General features: G+C 50.0%; 1 protein-coding gene across 1 annotated transcript in view; it reads right to left on the reverse strand.

Moving 5' to 3' along the window:
• Positions 1-648: 648 nt before the first annotated feature.
• Positions 649-20,743, reverse strand: part of LOC119977805 (von Willebrand factor A domain-containing protein 3B-like) — a 240,759-nt gene continuing 220,664 nt past the window's right edge. The window contains 1 exon segment of the mRNA XM_038819030.1: positions 649-2,009. Within this exon segment, the coding sequence (XP_038674958.1) occupies positions 1,739-2,009 (271 nt within the window). The 3' untranslated portion in view covers positions 649-1,738.

Consider the following 20,743-nt stretch of genomic DNA (forward strand, 5'->3'; position numbering starts at 1 on the left):
GGACAAAAGTTTGGCATATTGTGGGCCAAAGGGCCTGTTCTGTGCTGTATTTTCTATGTTCTATGTGTTTCTGCACCTCATGGACTCCATCACCCGACACATCCTGAAGTAAAGGGCAAAGGGGAGTCCGAAGAGTTCATAAGACACTTATTCAGCGTAACAGCTGTATTTACAAAGGGCCCAGTTTCAGAACATAGGGTCCTCACACCTTACTGTCAGCTACTACAGAAGCTGACCTGTTATACTGGTGCTGGTTAACTCACAGTCCAAACAGCATCATGGGACCCTCATCCCCAGCTGGATGAGTCCCATGCAGGCGTTGGGGCAGCACGGTAGAATAGTGGTTAGCACTGTTGCTTCACAGTGCCAGGGACCCGGGTTCAGTTCCCGGCTTGGGTCACTGTCTGTGCGGAGTCTGCACGTTCTCCCCATGTCTGCGTGGGTTTCCTCCGGGTGCTCCGATTTCCTCCCACTAGTCCAAAGATGTGCAGGTTAGGTGGACTGGTCACACTAAATTGTCCAAATGTTAGGTGCGGTTGCTGGGTTACGGGGATAGGGTGGAGGTGTGGGCTTAGGTAGGGTGCTCTTTCATCAGAAAACCTCAGCCTGTAGGAATAAGAGTTGAAGACAATAGACACGGTTACCGGAGGGGAAGCAGATTGTTTTTGTTTTATTTCTTGTAAGCAAAGTCACAGGGGATTGAGTAGCACGCTTATTAAAATTCATGTGTCAAAAATCAGAATAAGCTACATTAGCGACAAACAACAGATGGGAGTTTCCAGCCGACGGGATTAAAATTCCCCGTGTTGCTGAGATTCATCTGACAGGATGACAATAAAGACAAGAGGGAAGACAAAATTCTCACTTGCCACAGACAAAATAAAGACCGGCAGGATTTCACTGCTGCCTGCCGATTCTCGAGCGTCTACATTGTTCCTAACTTTCCGGAAACTTCCGAGCGCATTTACAAATGGCCAGATTCTTATGACGTTGTAGGAAGCAAACATATTCAAATCGCAACACAGGAGCCAAATCTCATACTTTGCGATTCTTCCCCGATACACCACCTGTGGATACAACAGGTTGATGATTACGAAATCAAAATGTGATAAATTGTACACCATATGGAAGGCAGCAATCAGATCTGTTCAACTCTAAGCCGAAACCAGGCGATTCTAAGTAAAAATCATTCACGGTTGAGCAAATATTAAAGATGTTTGTACTGAAATATGATATAAATGCAGGGAGAAGAGGTTACAACTCTTCTGTATGGCAGGTTTTATTTTACAATTTCACTATGCCTAACACACAAAGGGAAGCTTACCGAAATATGTATTGAAAAATTAAATTTTAACCTCTTCCACCATCTTATGCTGATTAATTTACTTCACAACTATTCTTTTGATTCAACTCTCTCCCATTGTGCACTCTCTTTGTATTTTCTTTCATGTTTGTTCTTTTTCCCACTGTCACACTCTTCTTTCACTGGTCCCTTGGCCCAACCCCGCTCTCACACTCACCCTGAGGGAGTCGCAGGCATTTTGATGACTGCTACCCACCAATATCCAACCAAGTGTGAATACCTGACAAATGGGGCACTTGGGCTGAATGGGGATGCCGCACTAAGTTCACTTTCTTAGGTCTGAACATTCTGCCAGCTTGCAAAATGGGAGCAACTGATTAAAAACTAACACTAGAATCCATTGGGTTGCATTCCATCATCAAGTTGAGAAACCAATTATCCTGATTCGGGGCCAAAGCAGAATGTACTGTCAGAGCAATCTTCATCCGTTGAGAGACTTGTCTCGGTTAGACCGAGCTCCGATCCAGAGGACGATCGCCATTCATCATCATCAGCTTCGGATGAATCTCCTTCCTTGCTGTCTTGCTCCTTGTGCTTCGGAATATTCCTTTCCTTTCTCCTGCATCTTTCCTTCTCTGAAGATGAAGGGTCTACTTCCTGTTGCAAAACTGGTTTAGAGATAGGTTTTACAAGCTGCCTGTTGGATCTGGAATAAGAATTCAAGAATGCGGGATTAGCAAAGAATTGCGTCAACCTTTTTTAGTTTTCACCCCTCTGACAGACCTTTCCCCTCTGGTTTGACACCAACAGATCTGGAATTAAGCCTAACAGGCCAAGAAGGACCTGGGTTTCTTTGCTGGTTTATGCTACGTTAAGTGATCTCAGCAGTGTGATATAAACATTCTAGGGCTTGGGTTATTTGGATTGAAATGCAATAATCTACTAAAGGTAGATTGTGTTGTGTATTGTGTAATCATGTGACCTGTGCCATGAGGCACTGACTGGAAGCAGCCATGTTAAATTCAGTTCTAATAAAGACAACTCCTTGAGCACGTTACATGACAAGAAAAAGGTCAGGCTTCTGCTCAACACTTTGTTTTCCAATTATGGGGCAATTTAGCATGGCCAATTCACCTACCCTGCACATTTTTGGGTTGTGGGGGTTAGACTCACACAGACATGGGGAGAATGTGCAAACACCACGCAGGACCAAACCCGGGTCCTCGGCGCTGTGCAGCAGCAGTGCTAACCATTGCGCCACCATGCCACCTGTTCACGTAATTTCTGATGCTGTTGTGTGAAACACATGGCTAAGTGGTGGAATGCACTCAGTCTGCACTCAGTGCTCAAACAATACTCACTTGGAAATAACAATTTGCATTTGTATAGCACCTTTACTGAAGTAATACATTACAAGTCGCTTTGCAGCAGTGTCATCAAACGTTGACACCAGTGCGCACAGGGTACGAGGCCTCCTGCAAGGGCCCCTCTCTCCGGGCCCTCGCCACGGCGGCACTCCCATCCCCACCCAAAAAACACTCCAGCAGCCCAGTGGTGGTAGCCACCCTCCAGACCTGGAACCAACTACGCCAGCAATTCGGCCTGAACAAAATGTCGGACAAAGCCACCATCTGCAACAACCATAGGCTCACTTCAGCGCTCACTGACTTCACCTTTAAAAAGAAGGGACAGGACGGAGGGACACTGACAGTCAGGGACCTATACACGGAAGGCAGGGTAGGACGGACAGAGAGATTTCAGCTAGCTAGGGGGAACAAACTACGGTACCAGCAACTTAAAAACTTCCTACGGAAGGAGACAAGGACGTACTCATGACCACCACTACAGACACTTGTGGTGAATGTTTTCACCAGATAGGTGATATCCCTTTAAGGTTTGGTGTGATATGCCTTTAAGGCTTGGGTTGGAACCCCAGTTGACTCCGCCTCTGGCTCCGCCTCCCCGGGGCTGTATATAATGTTGTGTCCAGTGGGTGGCGCTCAGTTTCTACTGAAGTCTCTGGCTAGCTAGGTTCTTTGCGTATTAAAGTCTTCATTCACTTGATCTCTCTGTCGTGTCATAATTGATGGTATATCAATTTAATACTCAAACAACACTATGGACGCCGCTCTCAAGCCAGAGAAACTCGATCTAGATGTCCGTGCGCCAGAAGCCAAGGAGATCTTCTCACACTGGCTTCGCTGCTTCGAGGCATATATTGGCTCCTCAGAAGCACCTAGCCCCGAAACTCGCAAGCTGCACTTCCTCCACGCCCGGGTGAGCCACAGAATCTCCGTTTTAATCGAGAAGGCGGTCTCGTATGACGCTGTGGTCGAGATTCGAAAGAAGCGCTTCATCAAGCCCGTCAATGAGGTGTTCGTGCAGCATCTACTCTCTACCCGCCGGCAGCACTCCGGGGAATCGCTGGACGAGTCTTTGGAAAAGCTCACCATACTCGACAGGAACTGTGATTACCAAGCCGTGTCGGCGGAGGACCACATGAAGCTGCAGATCCGGGACGCCTACGTGGCCTGGAATCCGCTCGAACTACGTCAGGCAGCGACTCCTAGAAAACGAGGCAAACGACCTGCAGGAAACGGTAAAATTAGCCACGTCGTTAGAGGTGGCCTACCAGAACCTCGGTGCGTACCCCGGGGACCCTGCGAGCCCCACGCAGACTTCATCAGACCTGACCACGCCACAGGCCTGTGCCGCGCGGCTGCCCGCCCAGACCGGGGGAACCGTCATGCTACTTCTGTGGTCAGGGCCAACATCCAAGACAGCGTTGTCCAGCCCGCTCCGCGACATGTAGCAACTGCGGCAAGAAGGGGCATTTCGCTTGAGTCTGCCTGGCCAGACTGAAGGCTCAGAAGGAGAAAACTCACCAGGCCCGACCAACGGACTCACAGGCCCGCAGGCCCCGCAATGTGGTTGCGTGTCTGACGGACATGCCCTTTTTTGACGTGTCATCGGCCTCGTGCGATTCGTGGGGGCGGCCACCTTGGCCGCCATCTTCTGCTCAACCTGATATGTGCGACTGATGGGGGCGGATATTTTGTGACTCCGATTCCCCGGATGACACAGACTACCCGCAGCTTGGAGCTGAGGCCCGTTCAGCCTTCAGCCGTATCAAGGCCAATATCACGAAGGCAGCTATGCACGCGGTGGACGTGACCATTCCCTTCCTGGTCGAGAGCGATGCGTCGGACGCCGCCCTGGCTGTTACCCTAAACCAGGCGGGCAGGGCAGTTGCGTTTTTTTCTAGAACACTCAACGCTTCCGAGATTCGCCACTCCTCTGTCGAAAAGGAAGCTCAAGCCATTGTGGAAGCTGTGCGGCATTAGAGGCACTACCTAGCCGGTAGGAGGTTCACCCTCGTCACTGACCAACGGTCGGTCACCTTTATGTTCGACAATGCACAGCGGGGCAAGATCAAGAATGATAAGACCTTGAGGTGGAGAATCGAACTCTCCACCTACACTTACGATATTAAGTATCGTCCGGGGGAGCTCAACGAGCCCCGAGATGCCGTGTCCTGCGGTACGTGCGCCAGCGCGCAAGAGGATCGGCTGCGGGCTATCCACAATGACCTCTGTCACCCGGGGGGGTCACCCGGCTTGCCCACTTTATTAAGGCCCGCAATCTGCCCTACTCCACCGAGGAGATCAGGGCCATGACCAAACCGCACTTCTATCGGCCAGGCAAAGCTCGCCTGGTGTAGGCTTCCAGGCCCTTTGAGCGCCTAAGTATCGACTTCAAAGGGCCCCTTCCATCAACTGCAATGCCTATTTCTTAACCGTCATTGACGAGTTCTCCCGCTTCCCACTCGCCGTTCCCTGCCCCGACATGATCTCTGCCACAGTTGTAAAGGCACTGCACGGCATCTTCACTCTGTTCGGTTTCCCCGTTTACATCCACAGCGACCGGGGTACATCGTTCATGAGCGATGAGCTGCATCAGTACCTGCTCGGTAAGGGCATCGCCTCGAGCAGAACGACCAGCTACAACCCGCAAGGAAACAGGCAGGTGGAGAGGGAGAATGCGACGGTTTGGAAGGCCATTCTTCTGGCCCTGCAGTCTAGAAGTCTCCCAATTCCCTGCTGGCAGGAGGTCCTCCCTGACGCCCTCCATTCCATTAGATCATTCCTCTGTACAGCCACAACCGAGACCCCTCATTACCGTTTGTTTTCCCGATGAGGTCCATCTCCGGGGTCTCGCTTCCATCCTGGCTGACAACTCCGTGACCTCTTCTTCTCCGGAGGCATGTGAGGAGCCATAAGATGGATACCCTAGTCGAGAGGGTCCAGCTGCTACATGCTAAACCCCAGTACGCCTACGTCGCGCATTCTGACGGACGGCAAGATACGGTTTGCCTACGGGATCTGGCGCCCGCTAGTTCCCCCGCATCCCTGCGTCACCAGTCACCACCAACCGCACCCCTCCCGCGCCTCCATTCCCCCCCCCCCCGCGCCTGTACTGTCGCCCCCAGCCACCCACCCGACCCCTGCTCCCCACCCTTCTTTGACACACCAGACGGAAGCTCCGACCGCCGTGCTCCCGGATTTACCATCGTTGATGACGTCTGTGCCCTCCGTACCACTGCCTGAGCTGAGGAGGTCAAAGAGGACGATCAGGCCTCCTGATAGACTGAACATCTGATCGCACGTCACTCCCGACGGACTTTGTGTTTTGTTAAACAGGGGGTGAATGTAGTGACTGTATTCACCAGATAGGTGATATGCCTTTAAGGTTTGGTGTGATATGCCTTTAAGGCTTGGGTTGGAACCCCGGTGGACTCCGCTCCTGGCTCCGCCTCCCCGGGGCAGTATATAATGTTGCGTCCAGTGGGTGGCGCTCAGTTTGTACTGAAGTTTCTGGCCAGCTAAGTTCTTTGCATATTAAAGCCTGCATTCTCTTGATCTCTCTGTCGTGTCATAACTGATGGTATATCACTACTAGAGGAGTTACTTGACACGAACATCCTAGGTAAAGCAAACTGTAGCAACATGTATGAACGACTGGTAGAGAAGGCTGACACCGTAGTGGACGCAACTAGAAATAAATGGAAGGAAGACCTGGGGATCGAAATAGGGTGGGAACTCCGGAGCGATGCACTGCATAGGGTCAACTCCAACTCCACGTGTGCAAAGCTCAACTTGATGCAACTAAAAGTGGTACATAGAGCCCACTTAACAAGACCCGAATGAGTAGGTTCTTCTCGGAGGTGGAGCACAGATGTGAACGGTGCCAAGGAGGCCCGGCCAACCATACCCACATGTTCTGGTCTTGCCCCAGACTTGCAGGGTACTGGACAGCCTTCTTTAAGTCAATGTCCAAAGTGGTGGGGATGAGGGTGGAGCCATGCCCGAAAGTGGCGGTGTTCGGGGTATCAGGCCAGCCAGATCTATTCCTGGGAAGGAGGGTGGACGTCCTTGTCTTTGCCTCCCTGATCGGCCGCCGTAGAATCCTGCTTGGCTGGCGGTCGCCAGCACCACCCAACTCTGCGGACTGGCTGTCCGACCTACCAGAATCTCTCCAAATGGAGAAAATTAAATTCGCCATCTGAGGGTCAGACGACGGCTTCCACAGAATGTGGGAGCCATTCACCCAATTGTTGCGGGACCTGTTTGTGGCCAACAAACAAGCAGAAGAATAGCCAAGTAGCCAACAGCCAAGGGAAAGTAGCCAAGGTGTGAGAAGGAGGGAAAGACCGGAAGGGGGGGGTGAGAAAGTACAGGAGGAAGAAATGGCAAACGGCCGAAGCAGAGGCGAACACGGAACAACAACGGCAACGAAGGCCGACCGGAAGAAGCAAGCAACAACATCTGCGCCCCCCACTATCCAGGTCCATTTTTTATATTGCTGGGGGTGTGTTCACTCTTTCTGCACTGGACAAAACAAATGTATAAAAATGAAAGACTGCACAAGACGGGCGTACAGATGTAGTGTAATTGTCTCCCCAGTACCTCGATGTATATATACCTCCCCAGTTCCCCCCCCCACTTGTTAATCACATAATTTTGCTAACTATATAGCGATGTTGTTTTTATCTTGTGTATAATAGCTTCTCAGTTTTTTCTTTCTCTTTTGTGTACACCTGTAAATATACTATGTTCAAAAACCCAATAAAAAACATTTATTAAAAAGAAAGGTTTGACACCAAGCTACACGAGGAAACGTTAGTGCAGATGATCAGAAGCATGGTCAAAGACATCAGTTCGCAGGAGCATCTTGAAAGAAGAAAAGCAAAATGAAGTGCTGGAGAGATTTTGGGAGAGAATTCCAGAGCACATGGACTTGGCAGATGACGGCACAACCGCCAATAGTAGTCATTAAAATCAGAGAGGCCAGAAGGTGTGTAGATATCAGAGTTTTAAGGTTGGAGGAGATAACAGAGATAGGGAGGAGTTAGGTCACAGAGGCTGTCATGATATGCAGACTCACACATAATGATATACAGACAAGCAGCTAATGGACACAGAGAACAGGACATGACCAATAAGCAGGCAGGACACTCAGGGGTGGGATCTGACTATAAAAGACACGAGGCACTCCCACTCCGCCTCTTTCCACTGATGAACATCTGGAGAGTCAGTCAAGGGTGTTGTTACAATTTCACACGTCCACCACGTGGCAAAGAGATAATCTGTGTCAGTCAGAGTAACCACACTTAAGTTAGCAGAGAGTCGAACTCACTGAGAACTGTGTTAATTGTGCTATTAGTTCAATAAACCTGATTGAACTAACTTCAAGGTCTGGAGTATCTTTCTGATCTAAGCTGCATACAGTTGCAGCCAGTGTTAGACCAGTGTACCTAACACGACAGAGGCATGTGTAAACAAGGATGAGAATTTTAAGTTGAGGTGCTGCAAAGGTTTGTGCATTGAAAACTTGATTAAACCCCAGGTAGAAGGAGTAGAAGGCCCAGTCAGGCGGCAGGGTGCTGGACATCAGGGTTCTCACCCCCTGGAGGTCACAGGGATGGCCGAGGACTGAGCAGTGACCATCATAGAGGTCACCGTATGATGCAGTAATGAGGATCCACTGGCCTCCATCCAGGTGACCTGTCAAACGTGACTTGTTATTGCCATACAGACTGACCCATCCTTCCAACTGACCACATGTCCATTCTCCTGCAGGACCTGCATCCGACAGCACTGGCCCATCCGGGTGCCCAACCGGCCTCCTAAGAGGACACCTCGGAGGAGAGTTCCAAGGATGCCACCATTATCGTGGCACAGCTGTCATCCCCACCCTCCACCAGCGCAGAAACACACCTCGGTGGGTGACTAGTGGTCAGACTTCTGGGGCACATTCTGATGTGCACCACACATTTGCAGATGCACATCAGGTGGAGGGAAGAACACCCAGGCAGGACAGCAGTTGGATGTCGGCTGGATCCCAGGAACCTGCTGGGTCCCAGCCTGATGCTGAGCCTCTGGAACAGGTTTACCCGGATCTGATGGAGACATTAAGGAGCGGCCGTGAGAGTCAGAGGGGGATGGACAGGGCATTGAATATAAAAACTGGTAAGTCTTGCTACAGTTGTATAAAACCTTGGTAAGGCCGCACTTGGAATATTGCGCACAAATCTCGTTGCCACACTACCAGAGGAGTGGAACATTTGGCGAGGGTGCAGAGGAGGTTTACCAGGACGTTGCCTGGCCTGGAAAGTGTTAGCTGTGTGGAGAGGCTGAATTATCTCGGACTGTTTTCAAGTCTACAAGATTATGAGGGGCATGGATACAGTGGATGGGCAGGCACTCTTTCCCAGGGTGGAGGGGTCAGTCACTAGGGGGCATAGGTTTAAGGTCCGTGGGGCAAAGTTTACAGGAGATGTGCGAGGCAGATTTTTTATGCAGAGGGTGGTGATTGACTGGAACACATTGCCAGGGGAGGCTATGGAAGCAGATACAGTAACGGCATTCAAAAGGTATCCAGACAAACACATGGATAGGATTGGTACGGAGGGTTACGGCACAAGGAAGTGCTGAGGATTGTGGCCCAGGTTAGTATCATGTCTGGTACAGGCTTGGAAGGCCAAAGGGCCTGTTCCTGTGCTGTTCTTTATGGCAGCAACACTCCAGCAGGTCCATAGTTGATTGGAGAAGTCCCAGAGACTGTGGGTGCAGGAGATGGCACCGGCAATGCGTGGTGCCGGGGCCAACACTGCTCGGGTGGCGACCGCGGTGCAGAACCTGGTGCACGACGTGGGCAGCATGAGTGGAGGTGACCAAGGCGTGGCTCAGTCAGTGACGGCCATGGCTGAGCACCTCAACAGCATGTCCCAGTTGCTGGGGAACATCACCCACTACCAGGTGGAACTTGATGATGCATCGAAGGATCAAATGGCAGAGCAGACTCAACGGGCCAAATGGCCGAATTCTGCTGCTATATATTATGAATTTAGGAGCTTGTGTCCTGGTTGCCGGGTGACCTGCCCCAGCTACCGGTGGGCATTGCCAGGGTGCTGCAGAGCATGGCCCGGTCACTGAGGAGCATCTTCGAGGGTATCGGCACAAGCTGCAGAAATTGGGGGCTGGCAGGACTGGCAGAGCCAGATGGCACAGGGGCAGCGGGACTCAATCCAGTTGTCCTTCCATCCCAGGGTGAACCCCAGGGCCATAAAAACACCAACCGGGAAGTTGGATGTCGACCCGGGGCCATCCTAGAGTGGCCCATCCCTCTGCTACGGTGCCAACCACGGTGGAAACCATGGTGCACAATGTGGGCAGCATGAGTGGAGGTATCCAATGCACGGCTCAGTCAGTGGCGGCCATGGCTGAGTGCCTCAACAGCAGGTCCCAGTCGCTGGGGGACATCACCCAGTCCCAGGTGGGCCTTGATGACGCACTGGGGAGCATGTCCCTGTCCGAGGTGGGCATGCCGAGGTGTTGCAGAGCATGTCCCAGTCAGTAAGGAGCATGAAGGCCTTGGGTCAACACCCAGTGCCCCTCCTCCCTGTCAGTGGCACCAGCTCCCCTGGGTTCCACCCCCTGATAATGGTGGGTTTTGGAGTCAGCACACGGAACAGGTGGCACGGTGGGGCATGTACTGCTAGTAAGTGCGCTGGGGCCCTCTGGCCTCAGGGCCCCCAGAGGACGCCTGGCAGGGCCATCAAAGGCCTCGGGACGTGGTAAGCAGCAGGCTGCCTCCATCTCTGATGTACATCCTGGGGGCATGCCTAAATTCTGCGGTGGAACACGGAAGACTAAGCACATCAATGATCACCGAGATGGCACTGGGGGGGGGGGGGGGGGGGGGGGGGAGCGGGTAAACAGGATGTAGAGGGTACAGGGGAGTGGGGAATATGGTAGGGAGAGTGAGGCGGCACCATTGGGAGAGTTGTCCAGTCGGGGACAATTATGTACATAAATGAGTCAACCTCAACCAATATGATGCCTCTGGCACTTCCTTCCGCAATGCGGGCCGAGCACCAATCCCATGCCCCATCTCACCGGTCAAAGAGATCCTGGGCTCCTCCCATCCCAGAACACCACGGGCAGGTGATGAGTGTGAGCGAGCACTCAGCAGGCAGGCAGGTGTCAGACTGAGGAGCACCAATACTCTGCTCCCTGTGGACTATCATCACTAACCCCTGCCCTCGACCATGTCCCGCTGACAGTGCTGACACAGTCCCATCATCCTGGAGTGATGTTGCACAGAGGAGTGGGAATTTGGGACGGGAAGGGGAGGCGGGCGGAGCGGAGGACAGTGAAGGTGGGTAGGGGGAAGGCAGCAGGATGGGGGAAGGGGGAAGGCAGCGGGATGGGGGAAGGGAAGTGGGGGGAGAAGGAGGAATGATGGACAAGGCCTCATCCTGTATGAAGTTGGCCGGGATGAGAGCCTCCCTAGCTCTCCAAGCTTGCCGGATCTTCGCCGTTCCCGCCTGACCTCCGTCCTTCGGCTGGTCCTGCGGATCCTCCCTGGAGCTCGTCCTCCAGCCCCTCCTGTTCCTCATCCTCCATGGAGGAGGTGGCCATATGATCCTCCCCCTCCACCTCCAGCAAGTCGGCCGGCTGCTGTGCTAAGTTGTGAAGGGTAGAAGAGACCACCACGAAGCGGGCGACTCTCTGGGCGGTGTGCTGCAGTGCTCCGCCAGAGCGGTCGAGGTGTTGGAAACTCATTTTGACAGTCCACTGCACCTGTATCGGGTCTCCGCATCAGTCATTGGCTTCCATACTGGCATCATTAGCCAGGTCCTTATCCCTCAAGAGCCAACCGGCCATCCTGGGGTGGTCCTCGAAGAGGCTGAGGATGATCGACTGCCCCAGGATGTAGCTGCCATACACACTCCCTGGGAAGCGTGCACGCACATGCATGATCTTCATGTAGTGGCCACACGCAAGCTGAATGTTCAGGGAGTGGAACCCCTTCCTGTTGATGTAGGGCACTCCCAGACATCCCGGTGCTCGAAAGGCGACATGTGTACCATCTATTAGCCCCTAGACCTGGGCATCCCATTGATGGTGGAGAATCCTGCTGCCCGGGCATCTTGTTGGGCCTGGTCCATGTCATAGTTTATAGTTTATCAATTTCTGCCCAGGCAAACAGGGGATACTTGTCCTCACTGATGCATTTGTGGGGTGTAGCTTGTACGATGCCACACAGGTCCCCACTTGATCCCTGGTATAATCCTGAGACGTAAAAGTTCAGGGCTGTGATGACCTTGATGGCCCCCCCGAGAGCGGGTAGCCTCTTCCTTCACGTGGTGCCAGGTTCACAAGGACATGGCACAGGTGCTGAACCGTCTCCTTGTTGAGACGGAGCTCCTTGCGGCACATGCTGTTCGTCATCTGTTCGAAAGGGCAGCAACGCCCGTACACCTTTGGGCCCTCCCTGGCCGGGTAGATGACCGGGTCCTCAGGATATGGGGCGGAGCCCTGCACATGGGCACTGCCTCGAGCCTCTGTCGACGCAGCTGCCATCGCCTTGTCCAGGTGGCTGGCCACCTGGTCTGCCACAGCACCACGAGGGCAGCTTCTTCAGGGTCCAAGATATTGTCCATCCATCCCGTGCAATTGGAGAGGGCGTGAGACTGACAAACAGCGGTGGCTCTCATCCGGGACCCTCCATTCCCCAATTGCTCCTTCCCCACCCCCTAATCAAACACAGAGACACGGTAGCACAGTGGTTAGCACACTTCACAGCTCTAGGGTCCCATGTTCGATTCCCGGCTTGGGTCACTGTCTGTGCAGAGTCTGCACGTTTCCCTGTGTCTGCGTGGGTTTCCTCACACAATCCAAAGATGTGCCGATTAGGTGGATTGGCCATGCTAAATTGTCCAAGAAAGGTTGGATGGGGTTACTGGGTTACAGGGATAGGGTGGGGGTGGGGGCTTAGGTAGGGTGCTCTTTCCAAGGGCCGGTGCAGACTAGATGGGCTGAATGGCCTCCTTATGCACTGTAAATTCTATGATTCTATGCCTTGCCCATGGACCCCCATACTCACCACACCCTGTACCCCAGACACCTGCTGGTAACGTTACCTGGACCTGGCCCTGGTTTCCCTCCTGGTGCACACATCCATTTTCTGGTGACGGAAATGCTCCCCAGTGCTGGGGTCCAGCGCCTGGGTGTTCGGATGTTGACTGCTGCATCCGTGGTGTTGCCTTCCGCAGTGTTCAGGCACAGTGTCCATGCATCATGGTGTGATTGGAATGGTAGGCAATAACTCCCACATGCTACATGGCACACCTACCCACGGGATGTGTAAAGTGCTCACCTCACTATGATTGCCAATTCTGAATTAGCAATAGGCTTCAGCCACCCAATGCTCGACTCTTAATACTCTCAGAACAGGTGGAATGGGCAATAAATACAATCTTACTGGCGCCGGTCTCAAAGCGTGAAGAAATTTAAAATATAAATCAGAACATTTTCCATAGTTCCACGATAAACAGTGCCTACCGTGAAAAGAACAAAAACAACTTAAGAAAGAAAAGGTAGAATTGCCAGCTATTTTATAATGCACAAAATAGTAGCAAAGGTTGTTGTAATATCGTGTGAAATAAAGTGTTCCGGTGGATACCCTGATACTTTTGATTAGTTTAAATGAATTCTCGAAAATAAGCTTCATTTTTCCAGTTCCTTAATGAACAGAATAAAAGATGTTCAGTGTTGATGCTCCAGTAGCCATTTCGCCTGCATCAGGAAACAAGTTCACGCCAAACAACAATGGTTCACCTAGCAACCACACGACCGCCAATAAGGACGGGGCCTATTCTAACCACTTAACCAGTCCCTACAGTAACTGCATAACAATGACAAGTCTCTATGCTGCTAAGAAGCATCTTAACCCATGTAAGTCAACCTCATTTTTATTCTGTTTACTATTTTGAGCTATAAAATTATTTACGTATGAATATAGAAAACATATCAACTAGCCAAGGGATACAATATTGATTCAGACAAACACATAATATATTTTGGTCATCCCTATTGCCTGGTCCTATTTCGAAGGAGCTCTTCTCCGATGATACCTTATGTAATGATAGTTGGGTGAGATTGTAAGCAAGCTGCAAAATAACCTCACCATTGGGAATTCTAGTAATGATTCTATTAGGAATACGGACCATATAATTCATTCATTTTGCTACTGGGGTGCATTATAAAAAAGATTTTCATTTGTATGATAACTCTCTCAACTTCAGAATGTCTCAAAGCATTTTATACTCCATGAACTGTGATTTAGTGCTGATGGAGGCCTTTCAGCACATCCTGTCTGCACCATCCCTCCAAAGGTGCAGTTCGCTTAGTGCTAATCTCCTGCCTTCTCCCCATAAATAACCCAGCACATTCGTCCTCTTCAGATAGCAGTTTGATTGCGTCTTGAATGCTTTGATTGAACCTGCCTCCACCACACTCCAGACCTTAAAAAGTTTTTTTCTCATATTGCTTTTGCTTCTTTTGCCAATTATTTTAAATATGCGCCCTCTCATTCTCTCTTTCTTATAAATTTAAAGTACCCAATTCATTTTTTTTTTCCAATTAAGGGGCAAGTTGGCGTGGCCCCAGACATGGGGAGAATGTGCAAACTCCACACGGACAGTTACCCGGGGCCGGGATTGAACATGGATCCTCAGCGCCATAAGGCAGCAGTGCTAACCATTGCACCACCATGCCACCCGCGCCCTCTCATTTTCAATCTTTCACAGGTGGAAACAGTTTCTCCCATCTGCTCTGTCCAGGCCCTTCAAGATTTTGAGTACCTCGATCAAATCTCCTCTCAACCTTCTTTAATCAAAGGAAAACAACTGTCCCAATCTATCATCGTAATTTAAGTTCCTCAACCCTGGAATAACGCGAGTGAATATTTTCTGCACTCTCTACAATGCTGTCACACCCTTCCTAACGTGCAGCGCCCAGGTCTGGATGTAATACTCCAGCTAACTGAGGTTTTGCACTGAGCGCTGAGCTTGTTGCATTTGAGTGCTACAGTGAGAGTTTGGTGACTGAGGGAGTTAGGTGAGGAGGGAGTAAGGTGCTCCTTACATTTCATTTCCTATATTTATCAAAGAGCGTGAAGGGAGCCAGGAGTTTAGAGTACAGCTGACTGGAAGCAGAGTCGGAGGGCGGAGGTCCAGTTGGTCTACGGGGCAGCTAATTCTGTAATGTAAGAGGGGATGGAGGCTAGGGCAGTTGCATGCTCCTCCTGTAGGATGTGGGTGGTGAGGGATACCACTGGTGTCCCCGCTGACTATACCTGCGGGAGGTGCACCCAACTCCAGCTCCTCAGAGACCGTGTTAAGGAACTGGAGCTGGAGCTGGATGAACTTCGGATCATCCGGGAGGCAGAGGGGGTTATCGAGAAGAGTTACAGGGAGGTAGCCACACCCAAGGTACTGGACAAGAGTAGCTGGGTTACAGTCAGGGGAAAGAAAACTAACAGGCAGACAGTGCAGGGATCCCTCATGGCCGTTCCCCTTCAAAACAAGTATACCGTTTTGGATGCTGTTGGGGGGGTGACCTACCGGGGGAAGGCCCCAGCGGCCAGGTCTCTGGCACTGAGTCTGGCTCTGGGGCTCAGAAGGGAAGGGGGGAGCATAGAAAAGCAATAGTAATAGGAGATTCAATGGTTAGAGGAATAGATAGGAGATTCTGTGGTCGCGAGCGAGTCTCCCGAAATGTATGTTGCCTCCCGGGTGCCAGGGCCGGGGATGTCTCGGATCGTGTCTTCAGGATCCTGAAGGGGGAGGGTGAGCCGCCAGAAGTCATGGTGCACATTGGTACCAACGACGTAGGTAGGAAAAAGGGTGTGGAGGTAATAAACAAGTTTAGGGAGTTAGGCTGGAGGTTAAAGGCCAGGACAGACAGAGTTGTCATCTCTGGTTTATTGCCGGTGCCACGTGATAGCGAGGCTAGGAATAGGGAGAGAGTGCAGTTGAGCACGTGGCTGCAGGAGTGGTGTAGGAGGGAGGGCTTCAGGTATTTGGATAATTGGAGCGCATTCTGGGGAAGGTGGGACCTGTACAAGCAGGACGGGTTGCATCTGAACCAGAGGGGCACCAATATCCTGGAGGGGAGGTTTTCTAGTACTCTTCGGGAGGGTTTAAACTAATTTGGCAGGGGAATGGGAACCGGATTTGTAGTCCAGCAACTAAGGAAGCCGATATTCAGGACGCCAAAGCACGTAGTGATGCAGTGGGGAAGGTAACACTGACAAAGGAGAGTACTTGCAGGCAAGGTGATGTGTTGAAGTGTGTATACTTTAATGCAAGAAGCATCAGGAATAAGGTGGGTGAACTTAAGGCATGGATCGGTACTTGGGACTACGATGTGGTGGCCATCACGGAAACCTGGATAGAAGAGGGGCAGAAATGGTTGTTGGAGGTCCCTGGTTATAGATGTTTCAACAAGATTAGGGAGGATGGTAAAAGAGGTGGGGGGGGGGGGGGTGGCATTGTTAATTAGAGATAGTATAACAGCTGCAGAAAGGCAGTTCGAGGGGGATCTGCCTACTGAGGTAATATGGGTTGAAGTCAGGAATAGGAAAGGAGCAGTCACCTTGTTGGGAGTTTTCTATAGGCCCCCCCAATAGCAGCAGAGATGTGGAGGAACAGATTGGGAACCAGATTTTGGAAAGGTGCAGAAGTCACAGGGTAGTAGTCATGGGTGACTTCAACTTCCCAAACATTGAGTGGAAACTCTTTAGATCAAATAGTTTGGATGGGGTAGTGTTTGTGCAGTGTGTCCAGGAAGCTTTTCTAACACAGTATGTAGATTGTCCGACCAGAGGGGAGGCCATATTGGATTTAGTACTTGGTAATGAACCAGGGCAGGTGATAGATTTGTTAGTGGGGGAGCATTTTGGAGGTAGTGACCACAATTCTGTGACTTTCACTTTAGTTATGGAGAGGGATAGGTGCGTGCAATAGGGCAAGGTTTACAATTGGGGGAAGGGTAAATACAATGCTGTCAAACAAGAATTGAAGTGCAGAAGTTGGGAAAATAGGCTGTCAGGGAAGGACACAAGTGAAATGTGGAACTTGTTCAAGGAACAGGTACCGCGTGTCTTTGATATGTATGTCCCTGTCAGGCAGGGAAGAGATGGTCGAGTGAGGGAACCATGGTTGACAAGAGAGGTTGAGTGTCTTGTTAAGAGGAAGAAGGAGACTTATGTAAGGCTGAAGAAACAAGGTTCAGACAGGGTGCTGGAGGGATACAAGATAGCCAGGAGGGAACTGAAGAAAGGGATTAGGAGAGCTAAGAGAGGGCATGAAAAATCTTTGGCGGGTAGGATCAAGGAAAACCCCAAGGCCTTTTACACATATGTGAGAAATATGTGAATGACTAGAGCGAGGGTAGGTCCGATCAAGGACAATAGCGGGAGATTGTGTATTGAGTCTGAAGAGATAGGAGAGGTCTTGAACAAGTATTTTTCTTCAGTATTTACAAACGAGAGGGGCCATATTTGTTGGAGAGGACAGTGTGAAACAGATTGATAAGCTCGAGGAGATACTTGTTAGGAAGGAAGATGTGTTGGGCGTTTTGAAAAACTTGAGGATAGACAAGTCCCCCGGGCCTGATGGGATATATCCAAGGATTCTATGGAAAGCAAGAAATGAAATTGCAGAGCCGTTGGCAATGATCTTTTCGTCCTCCCTGTCAACAGGGGTGGTACCAGAGGATTGGAGAGTGGTGAATGTCGTGCCCCTGTTCAAAAAAGGGAATAGGGATAACCCTGGGAATTACAGGCCAGTTAGTCTTACTTCGGTGGTAGGCAAAGTAATGGAAAGGGTACTGAGGTGACCAAGCACGTGGATGAAGGTAAAGCAGTGGATGTAGTGTACATGGATTTTAGTAAGGCATTTGATAAGGTTCCCCATTGTAGGCTTGTGCAGAAAGTAAGGAGGCATGGGATAGTGGGAAATTTGGCCAGTTGGATAACAAACTGGCTAACCGATAGAAGACAGAGAGTGGTGGTGGATGGCAAATATTCAGCCTGGAACCCAGTTACCAGTGGCGTATCGCAGGGATCAGTTCTGGGTCCTCTGCTGTTTGTGATTTTCATTAACGACTTGGATGAGGGAGTTGAAGGGTGGGTCAGTAAATTTGCAGATGATACGAAGATTGGTGGAGTTGTGGATAGTGAGGAGGGCTGTTGTCGGCTTCAAAGAAACATAGATAGGATGCAGAGCTGGGCTGAGAAGTGGCAGATGGAGTTTAACCCTAACAAGTGTGAGGTTGTCCATTTTGGAAGGACAAATATGAATGCGGAATACAGGGTTAACGGTAGGGTTCTTGGCAATGTGGAGGAGCAGAGAGATCTTGGGGTCTATGTTCATAGATCTTTGAAAGTTGCCACTCAAGTGGATAGAGCTGTGAAGAAGGCCTATGGTGTACTAGCGTTCATTAGCAGAGGGATTGAATTTAAGAGCCGTGAGGTGATGATGCAGCTGTACAAAACCTTGGTCAAGCCACATTTGGAGTACTGTGTGCAGTTCTGGTCGCCTCATTTTAGGAAGGATGTGGAAGCTTTGGAAAAGGTGCAAAGGAGATTTACCAGGATGTTGCCTGGAATGGAGAGTAGGTCATACAAGGAAAGGTTGAGGGTGCTAGGCCTTTTCTCATTAGAGCGGAGAAGGATGAGGGGCGACTTGAGAGAGGTTTATAAGATGATCAGGGGAATAGATAGAGTAGACAGTCAGAGACTTTTTCCCCGGTGGAACACACCATTACAAGGGGACATAAATTTAAGATAAATGGTGGAAGATATAGAGGGGATGTCAGAGGTAGGTTCTTTACCCAGAGAGTAGTGGGGGCATGGAATGCACTGCCTGTGGAAGTAATTGAGTCGGAAACGTTAGGGACCTTCAAGCGGCTATTGGATAGGTACATGGATTAGGGTAGAATAATGGAGTGTGGATTAACTTCTTCTTAAGGGCAGCATGGTAGCATTGTGGATAGCACAATTACTTCACAGCTCCAGGGTCCCAAGTTCGATTTTGACTTGGGTCACTGCCTGTGTGGAGTCTGCACATCCTCCCCGTGTGTGCGTGGGTTTCCTCTGGGTACTCCGGTTTCCTCCCACAGTCCAAAGATGTGCAGGTTGGGTGGATTGGCCATGATAAATTGCCCTTAGTGTCCAAAATTCTATGATTAACCTAGGACAAAAGTTCGGCACAACATCGTGGGCCGAAGGGCCTGTTCTGTGCTGTATTTCTGTATCTATCTAACATAACATGTACTCTATGCCCGTATTTATATAGCCTAGGATACTATATGCTTCATTCACCGCTCTCTCAACATATCCTGCCATTTTCTATGACATATGCACAAATGCACCTGTAATTCCCTGTCTTTGCCTGCTTATGTAAGTGGAATGAGAGCTGCATGTTCATGGAAAGCATGTTGTTTCATTGGAACTAGCATGTTAAGGTTGAGAAACTGCATGTAATCTGTTATTATTAGGGTTGAAGTTTAAAGGTTTAAATATTGTTTTATTTTATTTTCTTTTAAGAAAGTTTGTTTATAAAATAACCAAGCCCTATTTCTGAGATTATCATTCCTGGAACAAATTGATCTTTCTGCACTGCGTTAAAGCTTAAAAAAAGTGACTGGCAGCTGGTCCAGTCACTTAGCTACTGTTGGGAGCTGACCAGATGTCTGAAACAATATGTTGGTACTTCCATAAGAATATTAGGCAGCGAATTACCTGTGAGGTAGCAGTGCTAACCACTGTGCCACCGTGATCTTCTGCTTCAACACCATTTTCCTGCACTATCTCCATATCCATTGATATTTTTAATGTGTAGCAATCTATCGATCTCAGTCTTAATGACTGAGGCTCCACAGCCCTTTGAGGCAGAGAATTCCAAAGACTCACCACCCTCTGAGTGAAAAACTCTTCCTCACCTCAGTCCTAAATAGCCCCTCTGTTATTCTGCGACTGTGTTGTCTGGTTCTAGATCCCTCAGCCAGGGGAAACATCGTTCCTGCATCTACCTTGTCGAGCCATGTAAGAATATTGTATGTTTGGAGGCCAAGCACTGATCCCTGTGGTGCTGCTGACTCATTTAGTCCTATTCTCTACTCTCTGTCCATTAATAGCAGAAACTACTTTTGATGTGGTGAAGAACTGTTAATCACAGAAAGAGTGTTTATAAACATTGGAGTTAGCACCAAAGCAGGGTAATGGAGATGCATACAAGCATGAAGGGAAAGATAAATAAATGATCCACCAAGCATCTGTGTTTGGACCGATAAATTGATCAATGTACTGCTCTGTGAAATTGAATGGAAGATTTGCATTTCAAAGGTTCTCAGTAGATTTTAAGCCCTTTCAAGAGTACGTGATTTCCGTGGAAGCCTCTGACACTTGTAACAACTGCTGTTTTTAAGACTTTTGGCTGAGGCAGCAGATGTTAGGGAAGGGTAAGTGAAAATGCAGCAATTTTTCACTGGATTGCCTGGACTGCTCCAGCTTTCAAGCAGGATGACTGAAGAGGAGTCTGATGGGGATTACTGGGGAGGTCAGTGGGGGGACAGGGTCAGGTCACCCTCATGTGTGCATGCTGTGGAGAGGTGACCTGTTATTCTTGTGGTGGTGGCGTGGGGCAGGATGACCCTCCTTGTCAGTAGAGGACCGGGGGGTAGGCTTAGTGTTATGGGGGGGGATTGGTAGGCCCACTTAAAATATGGGCCTGATACCAGGATTCTGACCTAATCTGGGGAACTCTCCACCATGCATATATTTGCATGGTTTAAGGAATAAGGCTTGCACCTGGGCCCCACGCCTAGCTCCAACAGAGACCAGTCCCGACCCCCTGCTGATAGGAGCACTGTTCAGAACAGAGAATCCCGGCCCACATCCACCAGTTTCCCCTTTATCTATTTTGCAAGTTAGATCCTACAAAAAACTCCAACAGGTTTATCAAACATGATTTTCCTTTCATGAATCCACCTCGAATCTGCCACAGTCCAACCATTAATATCCAAG

The sequence above is a fragment of the Scyliorhinus canicula genome, chromosome 14, assembly GCF_902713615.1.
Source record: "Scyliorhinus canicula chromosome 14, sScyCan1.1, whole genome shotgun sequence".
NCBI lineage: Eukaryota > Metazoa > Chordata > Chondrichthyes > Carcharhiniformes > Scyliorhinidae > Scyliorhinus > Scyliorhinus canicula.